The sequence below is a fragment of the Stegostoma tigrinum genome, chromosome 18 (assembly GCF_030684315.1).
Source record: "Stegostoma tigrinum isolate sSteTig4 chromosome 18, sSteTig4.hap1, whole genome shotgun sequence".
Classification (NCBI taxonomy): Eukaryota; Metazoa; Chordata; class Chondrichthyes; order Orectolobiformes; family Stegostomatidae; genus Stegostoma; species Stegostoma tigrinum.
The window spans coordinates 13,761,311-13,781,302 of NC_081371.1; the positions used below are offsets into that span (position 1 = coordinate 13,761,311).

The 19,992-nt window shown below is 44.8% G+C and overlaps 1 protein-coding gene across 8 annotated transcripts in view; it reads left to right on the top strand.

Moving 5' to 3' along the window:
• Positions 1 to 19,992, top strand: part of pot1 (protection of telomeres 1 homolog) — a 268,174-nt gene that overhangs the window by 218,952 nt on the left and 29,230 nt on the right. For all 8 annotated transcript variants that reach the window (XM_048548944.2, XM_048548943.2, XM_048548946.2 and 5 more), the window contains 2 exons: positions 15,138 to 15,319; positions 16,345 to 16,433. In XM_048548944.2, coding sequence (XP_048404901.2) covers positions 15,138 to 15,319; positions 16,345 to 16,433 — 271 coding nt within the window. The remainder of the gene's footprint in view (positions 1 to 15,137; positions 15,320 to 16,344; positions 16,434 to 19,992) is intronic.

Consider the following 19,992-nt stretch of genomic DNA (forward strand, 5'->3'; position numbering starts at 1 on the left):
GCTCAGTTAAGTCCTGTAAACAAAAGCAGGACAAATCCAACCAATTACCACCCAACCGATCTGCTGTCAATCATTAACATTGTAAGGAGTCATCGCTACAGTATTGTGAAGGGGTACATGATCAGAGATAACCTGCTCAGCGATGCCCAGTTTGGGTTCCGCCTGAGGCATGCAGCTTTTGATCTGATACCAGCCTTGTCTCAAACGTGGACAAAAGAGCTGAATTCCAGAGGTGTGGTGAGAGTGACAGCCCTAGACATCAAGGCTGCATTTGACTGAGTGTAGTACTAAGGAGCACTTCCAAAACTGGAATCAGTGAGTATCAGGCAGCAAACTCTCTGGTAGTTGGAGTCATACTTGACACATAGGAAGATGGTTGTGGTTGTTGGAGGTCAATCATCTTAGCTCCAGGATATCTCTATAGGAGTTCCTCAGGGTAGTGTCCTAGGCCCAACCATCTTCAGCTGCTTCGTCAATGACCTTCCCTCCATCATTAGGTCAGAAATGAGAATGTTCACGGATGATTGCACAATGTTCAGCACCATTCGCAACTCTCCAGATGTTGAAGTAGTCCACATTTAAATGCAACAAGACCCTGATAATATCTGGGTTTGAGCTGACAAGTCACAAGTAACTTTGTGCTGTACAAACGCCAAACAATGACCGTCTCCAGTAAGAAACAGTGTAACTGTTGCCTCATGACATTGCTATCATAAGGATTTTGAAATTGAATTGAACAAACCATATAAGTACTGTAGCTACAGGAGCATGTCAGAGACAAAGAATACTGCAGTGAGTAACTCCCCTCCTGACTCCCCAAAGCCTCCCCACGATCCACAAGGCACAAGTCATGGAATACTCCCCACTTGCCTGGACGGATGCACACCAACAGCACTTGAGAAGCTTTACACCATCCTGGACAAAGCAACCCGCTTGATTGGCACCTAATACCTTCACCGTTCACTCTGTCCATTACTGATACATAGTGGCAGCGTGTACCATCTACATGATGCACTACAGCAACTCACCAAGGCTTCTCTGACGGCATCTTCTAAATCTGAGACCATTCCTGCTGAGGGAGACAAAGGCGGCAGATACGTGGGAGTATTGCCAACTCCACGTTCCCGTTTTAAGCCCCTCACCGTTCTGACCTGGAAATTGGTGATGTGATTGTCCATTTTTAGTAGTCTGTTTTTATCTTCCTGAAGTATTACTATCCATGTTTCTTATGTGTCTGAGGTTTGAATCATCGCAGCCATTGAAATTACCCCAATACATCCAGGCCCAAGTTGTCAATATATATTAAAAAGCATATTGGTTGTAAAACTGAATCCTGTTAAACACCATTGTAGGCAAGACTCCAGTCTGGAAAAACTAATCACCACTAATCTCTGCATACTGTCCCTTGGCCAGTTTTGTATCCGTTGTCCTGTTAATTCCATAGGCATTAATTCTAACTTAAGTGAAGATACTAATTGTACAGCAGTACCAGGTAGGCTAATTGAGGCTGTGAAAGCATAACTTGATACTGCTAAAGGCCAAGGTTCACCTGCAGATATTTGTTACAGATGAGGAGAAATACACACACCACACGCACGCACGCATAAACGGAGAGTTCATTATCTGTGTTACTTGTTTACACAATCCTTAAGACAGTGGTTCAAAAATTTGCAGGCTGGAAGGAATCACTCATGAAGCACTGGAGACAGTTTCAAGCTGTTTCGGAGCAAATTGTTGCCGACCACCTGCAGCGAAGGAATATAGCTTTTCAGGTGAAACAAATGATCTCCTCCATCTATTCTAGGTGACTTTTCTTTCCATAACAGGGTTTTCCTTCTCCTGGGTTACATTGTCCGGACAATACTTGAAACTTAATGTAATTGAAACACAACGGGGGGGGGGGGGGGGGGGGGGGGGGGGTGATGTTGAGCTGATGTTCCACCACCATTCTAGCTGTAATCACTCTCACAAAATGACTCAAATCTAAGTTTTATTTTAGGGATGTCATTTCTTGCAGCTATTGTCATTTTTATCCTCTTCCTTTGAGACGGTGAGGTCTAATCAATTAGCACCATTTACATTGCAAGTAACTTCTAGAGGGAAATCCAGAAACAATGAATGAATGTGCCGGATTTCCCTGAAGTCCTTTTTTTGTTTTGTGTGATGGTGCAATTTTTGTGTTGCTTATTCAAATGATCCCTCTGACGAAGAATGTTTTAAACATTGGTGTTATGCTATTCAGAATGCTGTCTCAGCTGGGCTACGAGTAACCTAGACAGAGTTCCATCCAATAGAAGATTGAGATCCCAGGTTAAAACTCTTCCATTACTTCAGCAATGTAGAGCAAATGTAGCTGATGCTGAAAGTCTGGAAGAGTAGTACCATCTATAGAGTTGGAAACAAAGTTAACATTTCAGATCTTGTATCCAAACTGGGAAAAGTTGGGGATGTAATAGGTTTTAAGTAAATGAAAGGAAGTACAGTTAGATTCTGTAGTGAATGGAAGCAGGGCCAGGTGGACCTTGACTACGAGATTCTTGATTGGGGTTGTTAACCTGGGCCAATCAGGGAGCCCTGGCTGATAGATATAAACAGGAGATTCAGACGGCCTCATCAGTTTAGGGACTGGCTTTGAGCTGGTTGGTCAGAGTGCACAAGTGAAGAAAAGGTGACTTGGTGACTGGATACCGGCCTCTGTGCAGTTAATTCAGATACTTAACTAGCAAGGGAGTCAAAGGTTATCAGGGAGAGGCAGGAGTGGGAAGCTGTGTCCACAACTAGATCAGCTGTGACCTTACCAAATGCAGGTTTGAGGGGCTGAATGGTCTACTCGTTATCCAAGGCTTTATATTTGTAAAAAGAACACAAGGGAAAATTTATGATGGAGGGGTAGCAGGTGAGATTGGATATCAAGAAGTTTCATGGTGTAAGGCCGAAGAGAGCAGCATTGGGACAAGTGAAGAAACACGTGCCATGCCTAGTGGATGTGTGAATGGCAGGATCCTGAACAGCTGAGGACCGAGAGCAGGAAAGCAAAGAATTGAATTAACAGGTGCCCGGAAATTTGGGGTCAAGTTTGCAGACTGAGTGGAGGCAATCCATCAAACATTGAAGCAGTCTGTGTTTGTCCTCAATCTTGCGGAGACCATGTTGTGAGCAGCAGAAACCGCATGGTCTATTGAAAGGAGTTCACATAAATCACTGTTACATTGGAGCAGAGTGCCTGAAGCTTTGGGCCTGAGAGAAGGGAAGAGACATAAGCACAAGTGTCACTGTTTCTCTACTTGCATAGAATGCTGCCATGGAGAGAGAAAGAGAATTACGGAGGAAATGGTCCTTCAGAATGTTGAAAGCGGAGGCGTGGGAACGATACAATATCTTCGATGATGTCACCACACTGAAAGTGGCGACTTGAAGAGTAGAAGATTAAGTGAAATTGTAATTCTGCAAGGAAGCCCAGAAGTCAGGACAGATGCTTAAAGAATTGTCAGACTTTCTCTTCTGATTCCTTAGTTGCATTGATTTATAAAAGTGCTTGTTTGAAACATTGTTTGCTAAGTGTTATTTTGCACATGATTTTCTCATCTGCAACTTGGCCCCTTCGTGCAGATTACGTTTGACACTCCATTTGGTGTCGGTTATTGCCTTAATGATGTTAAATAATCTGATCACCGCTTTCATCCATTGATTTTTCCATTGTGAAACAGAATTCAGGAGCAGCCTGCTTTATGATAATCATTACTGACTCCGGTAGACCATGGAAATATCTCTGAGGTTGCATAGAGAATATTGCACACATGAATAATCAAAGTATGTCCCTGTGCCCAGAAATGCACCAGCACCCGTCTGCTTACCATGTAGGAGCAAATTATTCCAGATGCTAGATTCTGTACTGAAAATAACAAATGCTGGAAATCTCAGACAGTCAGGCAGCATCCATGGAGAGACAGCAAGCTAATGTTTCAAATCTAGATGACTCTTCATCAGGGCTGATGAAAAGTCATGGATGCTGCCAGATCTGCTGTGATTCCCAGCATTTGTTATTTCCACACCCCCCTCTACATATAGTGGTTTCACCCAACAGTACATTAAAAACATAAATACTTCCCACTGCTGGATCCTTCACAGTTTCCCTAGGAGAATGGATGGAAGTTTGTGAGCGAGTAACTTCCACCACTCCCTTCCACCTTTGCAACAAGTACACTAACTGTGTAACACTACCTTGTAAAAGTGCTTTGCACTTTAACTACATCACCTGCAGTTTCAGGCTGTCTGCATCTGTAACATCTCCACAACAGCACGTCGTGTTCTCTGCCCCATCTCACTGTCTCCATTATGGGCAATCTTCCAGGCTTTATGGGTTATTCGCTTTCCTGATCTGCAGTACACAAGTCGAATGAGTCAAGTATATAGATAAATAAGTGGCTTTGAGTTCTTTGCAAGGTCAGCCACAGTCAAGAGAGCAAGGATTTATCAAATCACATTGTCATTTGAAACTAAAGATTGTCCTACACATACCTGAGATGTGATCAAAACAAGCTATTGTTACTTACAGTATGTGGGACTTGGAAGGCAACTCACCAGCATTATCTGCAGGCACAAGGCATCAGGCAGGAGATGTCAGCTCTGCAGGAGGGCACAGTGTATACACCGTGGGTTGATCATCTTTCCTCTGCCAGATCCAATCCTCAATGTGCTCATCTCGCTCCATCACCTGACAGCCAGCTCACTGTGTTATTGAAACGATGTCTAGCATCTTTGGAGGTGCTCAGTGTTCATTGGGAGATGCAGCAATATCATGTCAGCAACAAGTGGTACCTATCTTGTAGAACCTTAGAGGGCCTCTGGGTGGAAATAAAGTGAACTTGCTCAGCCCAATCCTTGTGAACTGAGGGTTTTGAGAGCAAAGAGAGTAATGCCCAGTGTGTTAGGAATTTAATTTGGATCTGATGCTTTTTCTGCGCCGTTATCCGCAAACAGTGTGACTGGACTGTTGCTCAGGGACTTGATGAGCAATTTCAATTCTCTGTTTTCTGCAGATTGTCAGCCTTTTGTGAACTGGTCAAATCGCTCTTGAAAGTGCTGGGCTCATGGAAGGGTTTCTGGCCCAATAGTAGAAGGAGTCAGTACACAATAAGTGTTTAAGGCAGCACGGTGGCTCAGTGGTTAGCACTGCAGCCTCACAGCGCCAGGGACCTGGGTTCAGTTCCACCCTTGGGCCACTGTCTGTGTGGAGTTTGCACGTTCTCGCTGTGTCTGCGTGGGTTTCCCCCAGGTGCTGCTGTTTCCTCCCACAGTCCAAAGATGTGCAGGCTGGGTGGATTGGCCATGCTGAATTGCCCGTAGTGTCCAGGGATGTGTAGGTTAAGGAGACGGGTCTGTGTGGGATGCTCCGAGGGTCGGTATGGACTTGTTGGGCCGAAAGGCCTGTTTCCACACGGTAGGGATTCCATGATTCAATGCAGTAGTTGTTGCCTTCTTTCATGGACTACTATATGTTGTAATAAATATATTGTTACCATTTTTAGGATTTGGATGTAAAATTGAGGCAGATATATTTTGGCCAGTTCTGTGACGCTTTTGTTTTAATGAAGTAAGGTCAAAACAGCATTGGGATCGTGCCTGAAACACATTGTTTCTAAGAATGCATAAGCATGCTATCATTGAATTCCTGTAGTGTTAACATTTAAAATATTTTTAGCCTGGCGTTCATGACAAAGTAAACATTAAGGCAATTAGCTTAGTTTTAACTTCAGAGTAGAAGGTTCAGTGACTCCATTCTGAAGAACTCAAGGTTTAACATAGAACATTACAGCACAGTACAGGCCCTTCAGCCCTCGATGTTGTGCCGACCTGTCATACCGATCTCAAGCCCATCAAACTTTCACTATTCCATGTACGTCCATATGCTTATCCAATGATGACTTAAATGTACCTGAAGTTGGCGAATCTACTACCGTTGCAGGCAAAGTGTTCCATTCCCTTACTACTCTCTGAGTAAAGAAACTACCTCTGATATCTGTCATATATCTTTCACCCCTCAATTTAAAGCTGTGCCGCCTCGTGCTCGCTGTCACCATCCTAGGAAAAAGGCTCTCCCTATCCACCCTATCTAACCCTCTGATTATTTTATACATTTCAATTAAGTCACCCAAGTGCTCACCTACTTCCAAATCTAACACCTGTCCAGGCTCATTACCCAGTACCAAATCTAATGTGGCTTCACCCCTTGTTGGCCTATCTACATACTGTGTCAGGAAGCCCTCCTGCACACACTGGACAAAAACTGACCCATCTATAGTACTCGAACAAAAACTGACTGATCTATAGTACTCGAACAAAAACTGACCCATCCATAGTACTCGAACAAAAACTGACCCATCTGTACAGAAGGGAGGGCAAGTAGGAGACCAACGGAGTTCAAGGGATCCAGTCACTCTGGCTGAAGTTTAAAATGTGGGGCTTCCAAGTTGGAAAGGTTCAGATAGAATTCTTCCTGTTCGAACTGATAAAATTCCGGCATTGAGAATTGTGAGTGCTTCATGTTTAAGGACTTGGAAAGGGATTGTAAAAGTGACTGCAGTCTTTGACGATATTATAGTTTTAAGAGGTGCATTTTGTCTTTTATTTAAATAGAGAGGTTTTAAGGCAGAGATGACCAGCTGAATAGTAAACAGCTTCTGAGGCTTTGGGCTTTTTGCTTCTTAGAATTTGGAATAATAGAAGCAACTTAAATGTGTGGTCAAGCTCCCACAGATCCAAGCTTTTAGTTTTAGGTTCCAGCGGTTGGTGTTGGGATCTTGAAGATATCGAATCTGTTTCTCCCTCTTTCAGTTACAGCTAAAAAATTGGGGTTCTCTTCCTGCTGCTGGAGGTGCATGTGAGACAATCTGTTTTTTCTGAGTTTGTCTTTGCCAAGTGTACATTTATGGGATGTTACTATATTGGAACAGTTAATTTGTGATAGGTACTACATCTATTATTTCTTGACTGGGCTGCTGCTTCCTTTTGCAGAACCTTCCTTTCGTGGAGGTCTGGTCCCATTTATTGGGATCCTGTTTACATTTCTTTAAGCAATTGGTTGATTCAGAGTTGTTCCCAGGTTAGTCCAATGTACATATGTAAAATCTCTTAAAGCCTAACTTCCAATCGTGAATTCTCCTTTAAGCTGATATATGGCATTTTTTTTTCAAATTCCCAATCTTAGTGCACAACACACAGACTATATGCATTGTAAAGATGCCTGTAAGCTTCTCCTGTAGTACCAGTAAAACATGGTAGTGTCCGCTTTTAACAGGAGACAACCCAACTTTAATAAAGATAGCCCTTACTAAAAATTACCAAAATCTAGAGACTTCCTTTAGGCCATATAAAAAGTTACTTAATTCCCAGAATATCTCCATTGTGTTTATTACCTCTTTGGCAGGAAATGAAACCCTTCCCATTTCAGATTGTCTCCCTGCAGAAATGTAGCTTTGATATCAATTTGTCTACATTCCCTAGTATTTCCTACTAACAAAGCCAAGAAAATTTTCAAAATTGCTTTTCCTGCTGAAGGTGAATCTAACATATCTTGGTAGCGTCTGCTAATAAAACAATCGCTTCCATCTGTTATCACAAAAATTGACTCTTTTCATTAGCACTGTTGCCTCACAGCACCAGGGACCCGAGTTTGATCCCACTCTCAGGCAACTGTCTGTTTGGAGTTTGCAAATGTATAACTGTGAGAAATGGGCAGGCAATCACAAATGAAGATCTCTTGCTCTGTTTTCCGAGCTGCTGAACCTATTAGTCGTCAGGTCCAGGACGTCCTCGAACTTGGATGCTGTAAGGTCAGCAGCACGAGGCTGAAATGTGGCAACAATTCAACAAAAGGCTCCTTAAGTAACAAAACAGAAAGGGTGCAATCTCCTTCAATCTGTGCAATGTGCCCATGGTGCATAGGTTCGACAGCAGGACTGAAATTGTAGCTGGCTTGTGAGTCTGTGAACCACGTGAATCTGTAAGACAGACTGTCAGATGCTAAAACCATAGTCCCTGATGGGAAGTGGGAGAACTCCACTCGGAAAGCCTGGTCCTGGGGACCTCAGTCACCGGGCAGTAACTCACTGTGGCGATTAACTAATCTCCTGACTCCCCAAAGCCTGTCCACCATCTACAAGGCACAAGTCAGAAGTGTGATGGAATACTCCCCACTTGCCTGGATGAGTGCAGCCCCAACAACACTCGAAGCTTGACCCCATCCAGGACAAAGCACCCCATTAGATTGGCACTACATCCACAAACATTGACTTCCTCCACCACCGACGCTCAGTAGCAGCAGTGTGTACTATCTACAAGATGCGCTGCAGAAATTCACCAAAGATCCTCAGACAGCACCTTCCAAACTCACGACCACTTCCATCTAGAAGGACAAAGGGCAGCAGATATATGGGAACACTACCACCTCCAAGTTCCCCTCCAAGCCATTCACCATCCTGACTTGGAAATATATCGCCATTCCCTCACTCACTGCGTCAAAATCCTGGAATTCCCTCCCTAATAGCATTGTGGGACAACCTACAGCAGGAGGACTGCAGCGGTTCAAGAAGGCAGCTCATCACCACTTTCTCAAGGAGAACTAGGGACAGTGACACTCATCCCACAAAATGAAGAGGAAGAAAATAAATAACACCCCCGGTCTAACTGGGCATTGGATGATTTTGAACTATGCTAGCAGTGCATACGAGAAACCCCTCCATGCTACTCAGAGAAAGACTGAGGGAATTCTGTGGAGCCCCAGCTCCTGACGGAGGTTCTGAAACCCTGAGCCAACGTGAAACTCCTTCCCAGTGAAGGTGTGCTCAGACAGAACTCCCCCTCATGCCAGTGCCTCCTCAAGACTGAGTGTGCCATCAGGGCTGAGCACCACTGATTTAAGGTGGCATTGGGCTGATAGCTGGTTACCCATCGCTGACTGCCAAGGTGGTTCCTGCGCTATCATCTGGCCCAGGCCTCTGGCACCACCATCCCCCCACCCATCCCTGATCAAGTGAGAGCTGCAGCACAGGTGAACACACAGTGGGCACTGACCATGTTCTGCCCTGCTGGAGTTCTGAAGACCCTCCTGGCCTATAAACGGCTGTTGTGCGTCATGATTCAGGTTGTGCGTACAGCAGAAGAAATACCGATATCTAGGAGGAGGCTCAGCATGAAGATATCACTGCCAGGTCTGTGGGTGGGAGGTCACCACTTAGTCTAGAGGCACTCCAGCGATTGACTACCCTCTCTAATCTGGGAAGACCTTGGCAGCATCCCAAGGCAATCCTTTAGTCCCAGTGGAAATTGACAAGCATCTTCTGTATTTTTGTGACAACAGCGTTTCAGCAGCCAGTCGGTTCATGACCAATGGGAGCAGTCCTGTCCAATATTCCAGGTGGTGGACAACTTTGGTTTCCAGTTTTCCAGGCAATGTTCCTTGACTGGGCAAAGTGAGTCACCCAGGGAGAGAGGGGATGGGTGGCACTCCACTTTAACACACTAACCTCCTCGGATTGGGAATCCACTAACCAGTGAAAGGGAGGAGTTAGGAACATTTTGCCCATTTGATTCTGCAAGGGGACGTGGCAGAATATACTTCTCAGTGCACAAGACTGCTGGCTGTGTGAACATGAGGAGCATGTCATCACAAGCAGAGAGGAATACCTCCGCACCTTTCTCTCTCAGAACCAAAACCATCAACCTTCTCTTAACAGGAACTGGGAGTTTCTCCATGTGAGAGAATACAATGGGCTTGACAAGGAGCAATTGATAAAATGTGGAACTGGAGGAACACAGCAGGGCAAAGCGTCAGGGGAGCAGGAAAGTCGACATTTCAGGTCTGGGCCCTTCATCAGGATCGGGGACGAGAAAAGGAACTCAGAAATAAATAGAGGCAGGGAGGTGGGGCTGGAGAAAGGTGAGTGGGATGGTGATAGGTGGATGCAGGTAGGGGGTTAGAGATTGGTCAGTGGGAAGGATGGAACCGCTAGGTGAGAAGGAAGAAAGCTCGGTAACGTCAGGTCAAGGAGGCAGGGATGAGAGGGAGGGCTGGACATGGGATGAGGATGGAGGTGGGGAGATTTTGAAACTGGTGGATTGAATGTTGAAGCCATTGAAGCCATTGGCTCCCAAGGTGGAATATGAGGTGCTGCTCCTCCAGTTTTTGGGTGGCATCATTTTGACAGTGGAGGAGGCCCAGGATCCTCAAAGATATATAATTACTTGCACAGCTCCATTGTTTAAAATAAGGCTGCTCATCAACAGCTAAAAATGTCACTTCCCCACGCACTATCATCTCAGTCTATAACTATGAGCAACCATTCTTAATCTCAGTTTATCCAGCACCATTTTAATGGGTCATCCACCTCATCATTAGCTGTTTTTTGTGGACAACCTGCTCCACTCACCTGCGGCCAAAAACATTTTCCTTTTGGGGAAATGAATCCTTATTAATTTAAGCCTGATTGTGACATTCCATGTCAAACAGCCTGCCTTCTGCTTTCCAGGATTCTAGTCCCCCAAGTACCGGAACTATCCATAATTTGCTACTGTAATTCATTAGCTATAAATCAAATTAAACTTTCAGTTAGAAAAAACATTCATTTTTTTCCCCCTAGGATATGTTTTGTACACGTCTCTTTCAGTCACCTTGCAGTGTTCTACATACAAATGGCTGGCCTGCACAAATCAGTGCTCACTTAGCGTCTAAACAGAAGATAGACTCACCTTTTGAAAACACTTTTCGTGCCCTCAGTTCTTCCCAAGTGTTTTACACCCAATGAAGATGTTCTGAAATGTAGGCACTGCTGCAATTTAGGGAAGATGGGACATGAAGAATCGAAACAAGCTGGAACGCGAATCCGACCCACCTTCTGACGACCCTTCTCCCACTTCCACTGGAACGCGAATCCGACCCACCTTCTGACGACCCTTCTCCCACATCCACTTCTCAGCCTCTTACCCTCTCTCAAACTCTTCAGCTCCAATTGCCACTGCACCATCAATTACATGAATCTCTCCACTCCTCCCCCTTACTCCAACATCTCCCAACACACAGCCATCCGCTCCAACCCCGACCTCACCATTAAACCTGTCGATGTTGAAGGCAAGGTGGTAGTATGGCAAATTCACCTCTATAATGGTGAGGGCCGACACCAAATCTGTGTGACCTCTTCCTCCTGACCCCTCAAACATGACCCCACCTCTGATCAGCGAGCCATCATCACCCAGACCATCAACAAACTTGTCACCTCAGGAGACCTCCCATCCTTAGCCTCCAACCTTATAGAAACAAGCATTGTGGGGTTGGCGAACTATCAGGAGATATCCAAAATCCATAAACCCAACTGCCCCAGTAAAACCATGGTCTCTGCCTGCTCCTGCTGCACCCTGCTCATCCCCTCTTACCTCAGCTCTGTTCTTTCCCCTTTGGTCCAGGAACTCCCCAACTACATTCAGCACACAACCCATGCCCTCCAACTTTTCCAAAACTTATAATTCCCCAGTCCCCAACACCTCAACGTCACCATGGACATTCAGTCCCTGTACAGCTGCACCCCCAAAGAGGATATCCTAAAAACCCTCCACTTCTTCCGCTCCCATCGGCCCACCCAGTCCTCCTCCACTGACACACTCATTCACTCGGTGGAACTAGTCCTCACCCTCAACAATTTTTCCTCTGATTCCTCCCAATGCCGACAATCCAAAAGGGGTGGTCATGGGCACCTGCATGGACCTGAGATACGCCTGCCCCTTTGCAGGATTCGTGGAACAGTCCGTCTTCAACAACTACACTGGCACCACCCTCCCACCTCTTTCTCCGCTATATTGATGACTGTATCAGTTCGACCTTCTGCTCCCAAGAGGAGTGCAAGCAGTTCATCAACTTCACCAACACCTTCCACCGCGCGTTCAAATTCACCTGGATCATTTCTGACACCTTCTTCCTCTTCCTGGACCTTTCCGTCTCCAACTCCGGTAACTGACTCATCACTGACATCCATCTCATACCCACTCATTCCCACTACTACCTCGACTACACCTCCTCTCACCCACCCTCCTGCAAAAAATGCTATCCCATACAATTCCTCTGCCGCATCTGCACCCAGGATGAGGCGTTCTACTCTAGGACTTCTCAGATATCCTCCTACTTTAGCGACCATAGTTTCCCCACCTCTGTTATTAAGGATGCCCTCAACCACATCTCCCCAATTTCCCACGCTTCTGCTCTTAAACCCTTTCCACCTCCCCAACAACGAGGAAAGAGTCCCCTTAGCCCTCACATGATGCCCTACCAACCTCTGAATCCAATGCATCATCCTCCAACTTTACCGCCATCTATAATCAGACCCCACCACCAAAATGACATGTTCCTGCCTGCCTGCTGCACTTAGCTACACTTGATAGTCTACGTCCTAAAGTATTCCACTCAGCAAAACCATAACTGAATGTTTTATGGAAGCCTTGAAAATAATTCTCCCACTACTGTCACACAACCATCCAACACTCACTGTGTAGGGACACAGGAAAGGAAGAGGGTGCCCCCTGTCCTGTGAGATTCTGTTCTAGACTGGAGACACCTTCCACATATAAGGACAGAATAGTGGAGGAAATAAAGCTCTGCTGTCTAAATGAGTTACCTTCCAAACATTAACAGCAATGTAAGGTAATTTTAATTTAGGGATACAACTAACAGATAGAGCCACAGTGGAACAATAATAATAATGTGTAATTTGTCAATTTTATTACAAAGCAAACGTTTAATCAGAGCTGTCCTCTGAGAATATCTGCAGTGAGTCAAACACAGTTACCCTTCTAAATTACTCATTAATTCAGCCAGGCTTTAGAAATGGACTGCCTAAGGATGCTTACTCTAATATAACACTTGTGTACTCAGGAGGCTACATTAGCTGACAGTGCCAGACCCATTTAAAACAATTCCAATTTAATCTGTAGCGGTTTTCAGGTTGTGAATAGCCAGTGCACAAGACAACCTTGAACCTCACCAAAGAAAATACAGGCAATTGCAGATTATTCATGCTAGATGCCTGGAAGAGTTTCTGAACTTTGCCACTAAGCAGTAAATGGCTATGCTTCCCCATGGGAGTGAAGCTGTATGAGCTGGACATCATGGAATTGTGAATCTGGCTAAAAAGCATTTACTTCCTATTTCACTGTTAGTATCTAATTCTATCAATACGATGCTAAATACATCGGTGTTAAGCCTTACAGGGCAAACTGCTGTTATGAATTAAATAATTGTGCCTGTAGGTATTGGTCGAGGACATCCTGAGGTACGGTGATACAACCTCTAACTCTGATGCAGGAGAGCTAGATTAAAGTCCAAACTGCTCCAGAGATAAGTAATAACGTCGCTGAACAGGTTAACCTGGAAAATATTTGCAGATTTGGCTCACTGGTGAACATGACAGATTAGAATTTTCACATGGGTCTTGGAGGAATGTTTAATTGCCAGACAGATACACTTTTGAGAGTACAGGGCCATTAATAACTCTGCTGGGGAATCTTCTCCTACCAAAGAGCTGGTACTTAGTACCTGTCCTCAGCATGGGCCTCAAGATCTTCACCAGGGTGTTGTCTTCTCACCTTGGCTTCACGCTAGCAGAGAACATCAATCCTGACTATTGGAGCTAACATTCATCTAGTCCAGGCCTTGATCCATCTTTCTCAAAGGCCTGGTCTTTTGAGTACATCCTTGTCCCCTGATTAGGTGAAGACATCCAACAGAGTTGATGACGAGCTCCCAATCAAGACTCTGTGAGCAGTCAGGTCCAGGGAAGAGTGTGCCGTCCAGATCCACCTTTTGTAAACTGTGTCTGATTAGAGTAAATGAGTACCCGATGGTTCCCTTCACTTCAGGAGTGCTTCACGCTCAAATCAACATTACCTTCTGGTTGTCAGCTATTTCAATTCCCCCTCCCGCTCCGTTAGCAACATGAGGATTAGGGTACGGAAATAGTATTTAATTGATTGGGATATAACCCACAATATATATTTAATGAACTAGAAATTACTAACTTATAGCTCTTTAAATTCTGTCCCTTCTTAAATTGCCCCATCCCCTTCACATACATGCATGAAGACAGACAATATATTATGAGTGGGAAATGCAGAGGAAACAGCGTTCATTCGAACCAGTTCACACCACAGAATTCAATATGTTGTTTTCTTTTTCTCCTGTTAATTCCTTTGCTGACAACAAGGTTTTCTGGACACTGGAGTTCAGATTTTGTCTTTTCAATGTCTTTGAAGGCGTTTTGTTCTTTCCTCAGCTTTTTCCTGCAATTTCTCCACTAAGAGGAAGCTAGCTAGCTGTCACGAGACACTTTCTGGTACATCTCCACTCAGAAGAGAGGGGGAAAAAATGTTCTAATGCTTTCTCCTGTTTGTGTTGCACTGTCCCTTGAGAAGCCATGGTCAGCTGTTCAGGAGCCAATCAAAATAATGTTGTCAAGCAGTTGTCCTCTAGTTCCGAACACATCGATTCTATTCAGTACACTTTTGCTTCCAACCAAAAAGCAACATTGTGAATTGTATACAATGTGCTCAAGTAAACATGATTTTAAAACCACATCACCTGTTTACAGCCTCCGTGGTTTAAAGCAGTAGCTCCCTTTTAAAATCTTTTTTCAAAGGACATGGAAAAAAGCTTGAAGGCAAAAAAAAGCTTGTGCTCCTGAGATGCTGCTTGGCCTGCTGTGTTCATCCAGCTTCACACTTTGTTAAGCTTGAAGGCAAATTGTGACTGTTCATCACTCCTAGTAGTATGTAAGGTGTATTTTGCACGATTTGTAAATGTTAGTAATAAAGGAGACACTATTTTAAAGGAGTAATGGGCCCTTTATGCTCTCCTTTTTCAATAAAGTTAGTGTGCATGGATGGTGCACCCCTAAATTAACAGAAATATTTTCTGGATCTTAAGGATTGAAGGGATATGGGGACAATGCAAGAAAATGAGGTTGAGCTGGAAGACCAGCAATGATCTGAGTGAACGATGAAGCAAGCTGACTGGGCCAAAAGGTTTATGCTTGCTCGCTTTAACTTTGTTTCAAGCAATAATGGTAAGGATGTTTTTTTTAAAAAAAATACTTTTGTAGGTGGGAATGTACCTGACAATCCACAACCTTCACGCGAAGCTAGCGACGTTGAGCACCGAGAAGCCAAGCAGCAGCCACGAAGCCATGCCAGAGATGGAATTCCACCTTCATGGCGGGACTTCATACGGGCGGGGCATAACGGTACTGCCGGGAGACTGCAGCGATGTTCAGCGGCTCAAGCAGTAAGTAGCACTTGAGCACAAGCGGCTCACACTTCAGAAGCTCCGCAGCTACCTCCACAAGTCCTGAGATTGCTAGTGGTAACAGGTTAGTGAAAGCAGGCCCTGCTCCAAGATATTTTGACTGGGAAGTCACAGGCCCAGCTGGAAGATAGTCTTGGGAAATAGAGAAAACTGCTATGTCTTTCTTCCAAAAAGCAGAATCATACAGTACTGGAAGAGGCCTTTCGTTGCATATACTAGATCTTTGCAAAAAGCTATTTAATTATTCACACATTCCTGCTCATTCCATGTAGCAAAGTAATGATTTTCCTTTTGAAGTTGCTTTTAAGAACTTCTGTTGAGCCAGTTCTAGATCACCACCACTTGCGACTATTTTAAAAAACTTTCCTCATCTTTCGTTCCTCAGAATTTCTGTCAGCCACTTACTCCTCACCTTAAATGTGTGCCTGCTGGTCTTAGACTCATCTGCCATTGGGAACAGATTCCAATGATCTACTCCGACTGGACCTGTCCTGATTTTGTATACCTCAATCAGGTTCCCCCTTAGTTGTCTCTGCTCCAAGGAGAATAAACCCAGCCTATCCAGTTTCCCCTCAGATCTGAGACTGTCCATCCCAGACAACATATTGGTGAATCTCCTCTGCATCCTCTCCAGGGAGAGAATTACATCCTTCCGATAGTGTGGCGATCAGAGCTACGCGCAGTCTTCCAGCTGTGGCCCGACCAATGTTTTATGAAGCTATAGCAAGTTTTATAAATTTGCAGTCTTGAAGCAACTCTGGAGTCACCGAAGTTATTTCCACATAACCTGTAAATAGCACAGACTTCCATTGTATCAGCAACAGTAATAGCAGCCTTCGGGTGCGGTGGAACTTCCAGTTCTTTAGTCATTACCTGCAGTGCGCACAAAGGACTTTGGTACCTGAAGTCACCCAGATCATTTATTACTCTCCCAGTCATAATAAGCTTGACCTCATATTTCTGCAAATGGGTGTGAATTTCTCAGGGATATTTGCTTCTTTCAGGTCTTTAGAATCAGCTCTGTCTGCAGACCAGGATAGTCTGGGAGATCTTTCACTACTGGACAAGCTTAACACTTCAAAAAGACCATCAGGTAAGACCCTGGACTCTGTTATATACTCTTTACCTCTACAGCCCAGTCTTGTCAAAGACTCTACGTATCAATAAAATGGAGAAATTAAACAAATTTAGATTAGTTGGATTGTCATGGGAGGTTCACCTTGTGCGTGACCAAAGCTGTGTTAGGACAGACAATGGTATAGTCCAGAGAACCAGGTTAATGTTCTGTTGCCATGAGTTCAAATTCCAGCATGACAGCTAATGCAGTCTGAAATCAGTTAATAAATGTGCAGTGTGTAGTTAGTCTCAGTAATGGTCATGATAATTGTTATTGACTGTTGTAAAAAACCATCTGCCTTATTAATTTCATTCCCTGAAGGATATCTGCCATCCCTACTTGGAGTGACCTACATGTGGCTCTTAACTGCCCTCTGAAATGGCTGTCCAGCTGTTCAGTTCAAGGGCAGTCAGGGATGGGCAATAAATGCTGGCTTTGTCAGCAGTGTACCCATCAAATGAAACATATGCCTGGACCTATTTTAACGTTGACTCATGGCTTATTCATAGCTTGCCGTCTAACAGTCACGTTCCCACAGATGTCAGGGAATGAATTTTCAGACGATCATGAGAGTGGCCCTGGGTGTGAGTGTAAATTGAAAAATCATTGGAAGGATCCCATGTGCTCCAGAACACGATGCAGTTATCAGAGGGAGGGTGAGAATGGGGAGCTAGCAAAGCTTCAATTAACAAATTGCGGAGCTCGTTGTGAAGATCATAAACCGTGTTTGGTGCAGCCGCTTTGATTTTTTTTCACTCGGGAGGCACAAGTGAGTCAAAGAGTTTGGGACATTTTCGAGTGCAGCCGATGGGAACAGAATGTATGGGCTTATGAATACATTGGTCCGTAGTTGAGACTTTGTCCCTGGCTGTGAATAGCTGAGTTTCTAAGAGTTGCTATCACTGATGCTGTGAGATGTGGATTTGTGGGACTGGGTGATTGGACTCTTGAAAGGAACAAGAGACCCTGGCATCACTTAAGCAGCAGAGTAGCATGAGGAAGGCCTCGTGATGACTGAAGTTCTGGCGTGGAAACTGAAAGGTTACTCTGACATTGGACTGAGTAATGAGGAGGAGCTTGAGTAGAGACAACCTCCTGGCCAGGAAGTGTCAACAAGAGGAATGCGCTGTCCAACTGTGACAGTGCCATCTGACACTGCCATCCATCCAGGGAGATGATCTTGGATATTTACACTCTGCTGCACATTGACCTAAAGACTTGGAGTCTTCCTTCTACAGCCGTGAAACTGACCTGATATGTTTCTGGATTGTTCCAGGGATCAGCTGTGGACTTGAGTAGTATCTCTCAATTGGCAGCTCATCATACCATCAGGCAGGTCACAGATACCCCTACTCTGGAGGCCAGAGGGCTACATCTGCTTTGAGACAAGAACCACCATTGCTGAGTTATCTCAGATCCAGGTCGTAGCAGGTATGCATCACTGGACAAACCTGCCCAATTTCTGAATGGCAAAGGCTTCCCCTCAATGACAGTCCGGTTGGCGTGACACCATAGGAAGTGGATCTTAAGGTCTCGGTTCTGACACAGCTATCCGGATTCCCAGACATCCAGGCTGTAAGGGTAGTTGCTGGGAAATCAGGATTATTCTCTGAAGAGATGACTCCTGATGCCTGTCAGGCACACAGATACGAACGGGGAGTGGTACTGCAGCCAAAAATCAGTGACTAACACATTCCAGCATTGAGCAGGCAATTAGCATCTTGAAAGTGTCTGACTTTCCCCAGAAAGCTGTTGTGGCCCCATCACGGAGTATCTTCAAGACTGGCATTGATCATTTCCTTCACATTAAAAGCATCCAGCAATGTGGGAATTGTGCAGGAAGATGATGTTGAACAAGAACTTGTTGAATGACAGAATGGGCTTAAAGCCCGAGAGGCTGACTTCAGCATCTATTTCTTTTGTTCCTATGTTGCCAAAACCAGTTTTCAGGATGGCAGTCTGGCTGCCTTCCAATAGGAGCCAGCTCGGTGGTCATCTTTGTGTGCATGTAATATTTGGACCACTCAAATGCCAGGTGCCAACCTAACCACCATCCCTTAACATTAAGGCATTACTGTAACTGACTTGCCTACTATCACCATCCTGGGGGTTACCTTTGACCAGAAACTGAATTGGACTAGCCATATAAACACTGCAGCTACAAAGGTAGGTCAGAGACTAGAATCCTGCAGCAAGTAACTTACCTCCTGACTCACCAAAGCCTGTCCACCAACTACACGGCACAAGTCAGGAGTGTGATGGAGTACTCCCCACTTTCTGAGGAACGGTCACCAGACCTGAAACATTAACTCTGTTTTCTCCTTCACAGATGCTGCCAGACCTGCTGAGCTTTTCCAGCAACTTTGTTTTTGTTCCTGATTTACAGTATCCGCAGTTCTTTTGGATTTTATTTGACACCTAAACGAGTATCTGTTAGAGTGAGAACTTTGCAAGCATTATTGGATTTACTGCTCCATCCTGACTGTCATACCGCCCTCCCTGAATATTCATTACACTGATGGAAGCTAGTCCAAAACTCCTTTCATTACTTAATAAACATATATGAGTGCTCTCCTCCCCACAGTCTCCATTCTGTAAGGTAACAGTTTTGATTTTGAGATGTTTCCAGCAGCAGTTGTTGTAAGTAGATACACAAGAATTCCAGTGAATTGATCGTATCGCACTCGGTGTGAAGTTAAATCAGTCTGAGGAGTAGTTTCCTGACTTTTCAATATGGGCCAGCCTCTCTGATGAAGGGTCAAGGCCCAAAACGTCAGCTTTTGTGCCCCTAAGATGCTGCTTGGCCTGCTGTGTTCATCCAGCTCCACACTTTGTTATCTCGGATTCTCCAGCATCCGCAGTTCCTATTATCTCTGACCAGCAGCCTTAGCTGTGTAATAGTTTCCAATCAGCTTTCGAAAGAGCCAGTGTTAACCTTCATGAATTAACTTCCTCACCATACAGCTCACTCACTACACAGTGACTGTCAGCTCCCGGCTATGCTCTTCCGCTTATGCCCTGTGCCACTTCTTAAACAACACTGGCCCTCTTCCTTTGCTCGCTTTAAAAAAAGTCTTTTGGAGCATTGAGAAAAATGGAAGCCCTTCACCATTAGATGGTGCTGTTGCTGAAGAATTGTTGCAGTCCAGGCAACAGCTGCCTTGCAGCCAGTGTTGTCTCCTGTTTGCTCGGTACAGACCATTCACAGTTTCTCTTCCATAAAGAAAGTCACTAATAAGAGAACAATAGGTTTAAAGCACATTGGTCTCTCCTTGCTGTTGCAATGATTCTCCGCATTTAAGGTGGCTCAGTGTTTAGCACTGCTACCTCACAGCGCCGGGGACTTGGGTTCGATTCCAGCCTCGGGTGACTGTCTGTGTGAAGTTTGAATATTCTCCCTGTGTCTGCATGGGTTTCCTCCACAGTCCAAAAATATGCAGTTTAGGTGTCTTGGCCATGCTAAATTCCCCCCAGTGTCCAGCATTGTGCAGGCTGGGTGGGTTAACCATGGGAAATGCACAGTTATGGTAAAAGA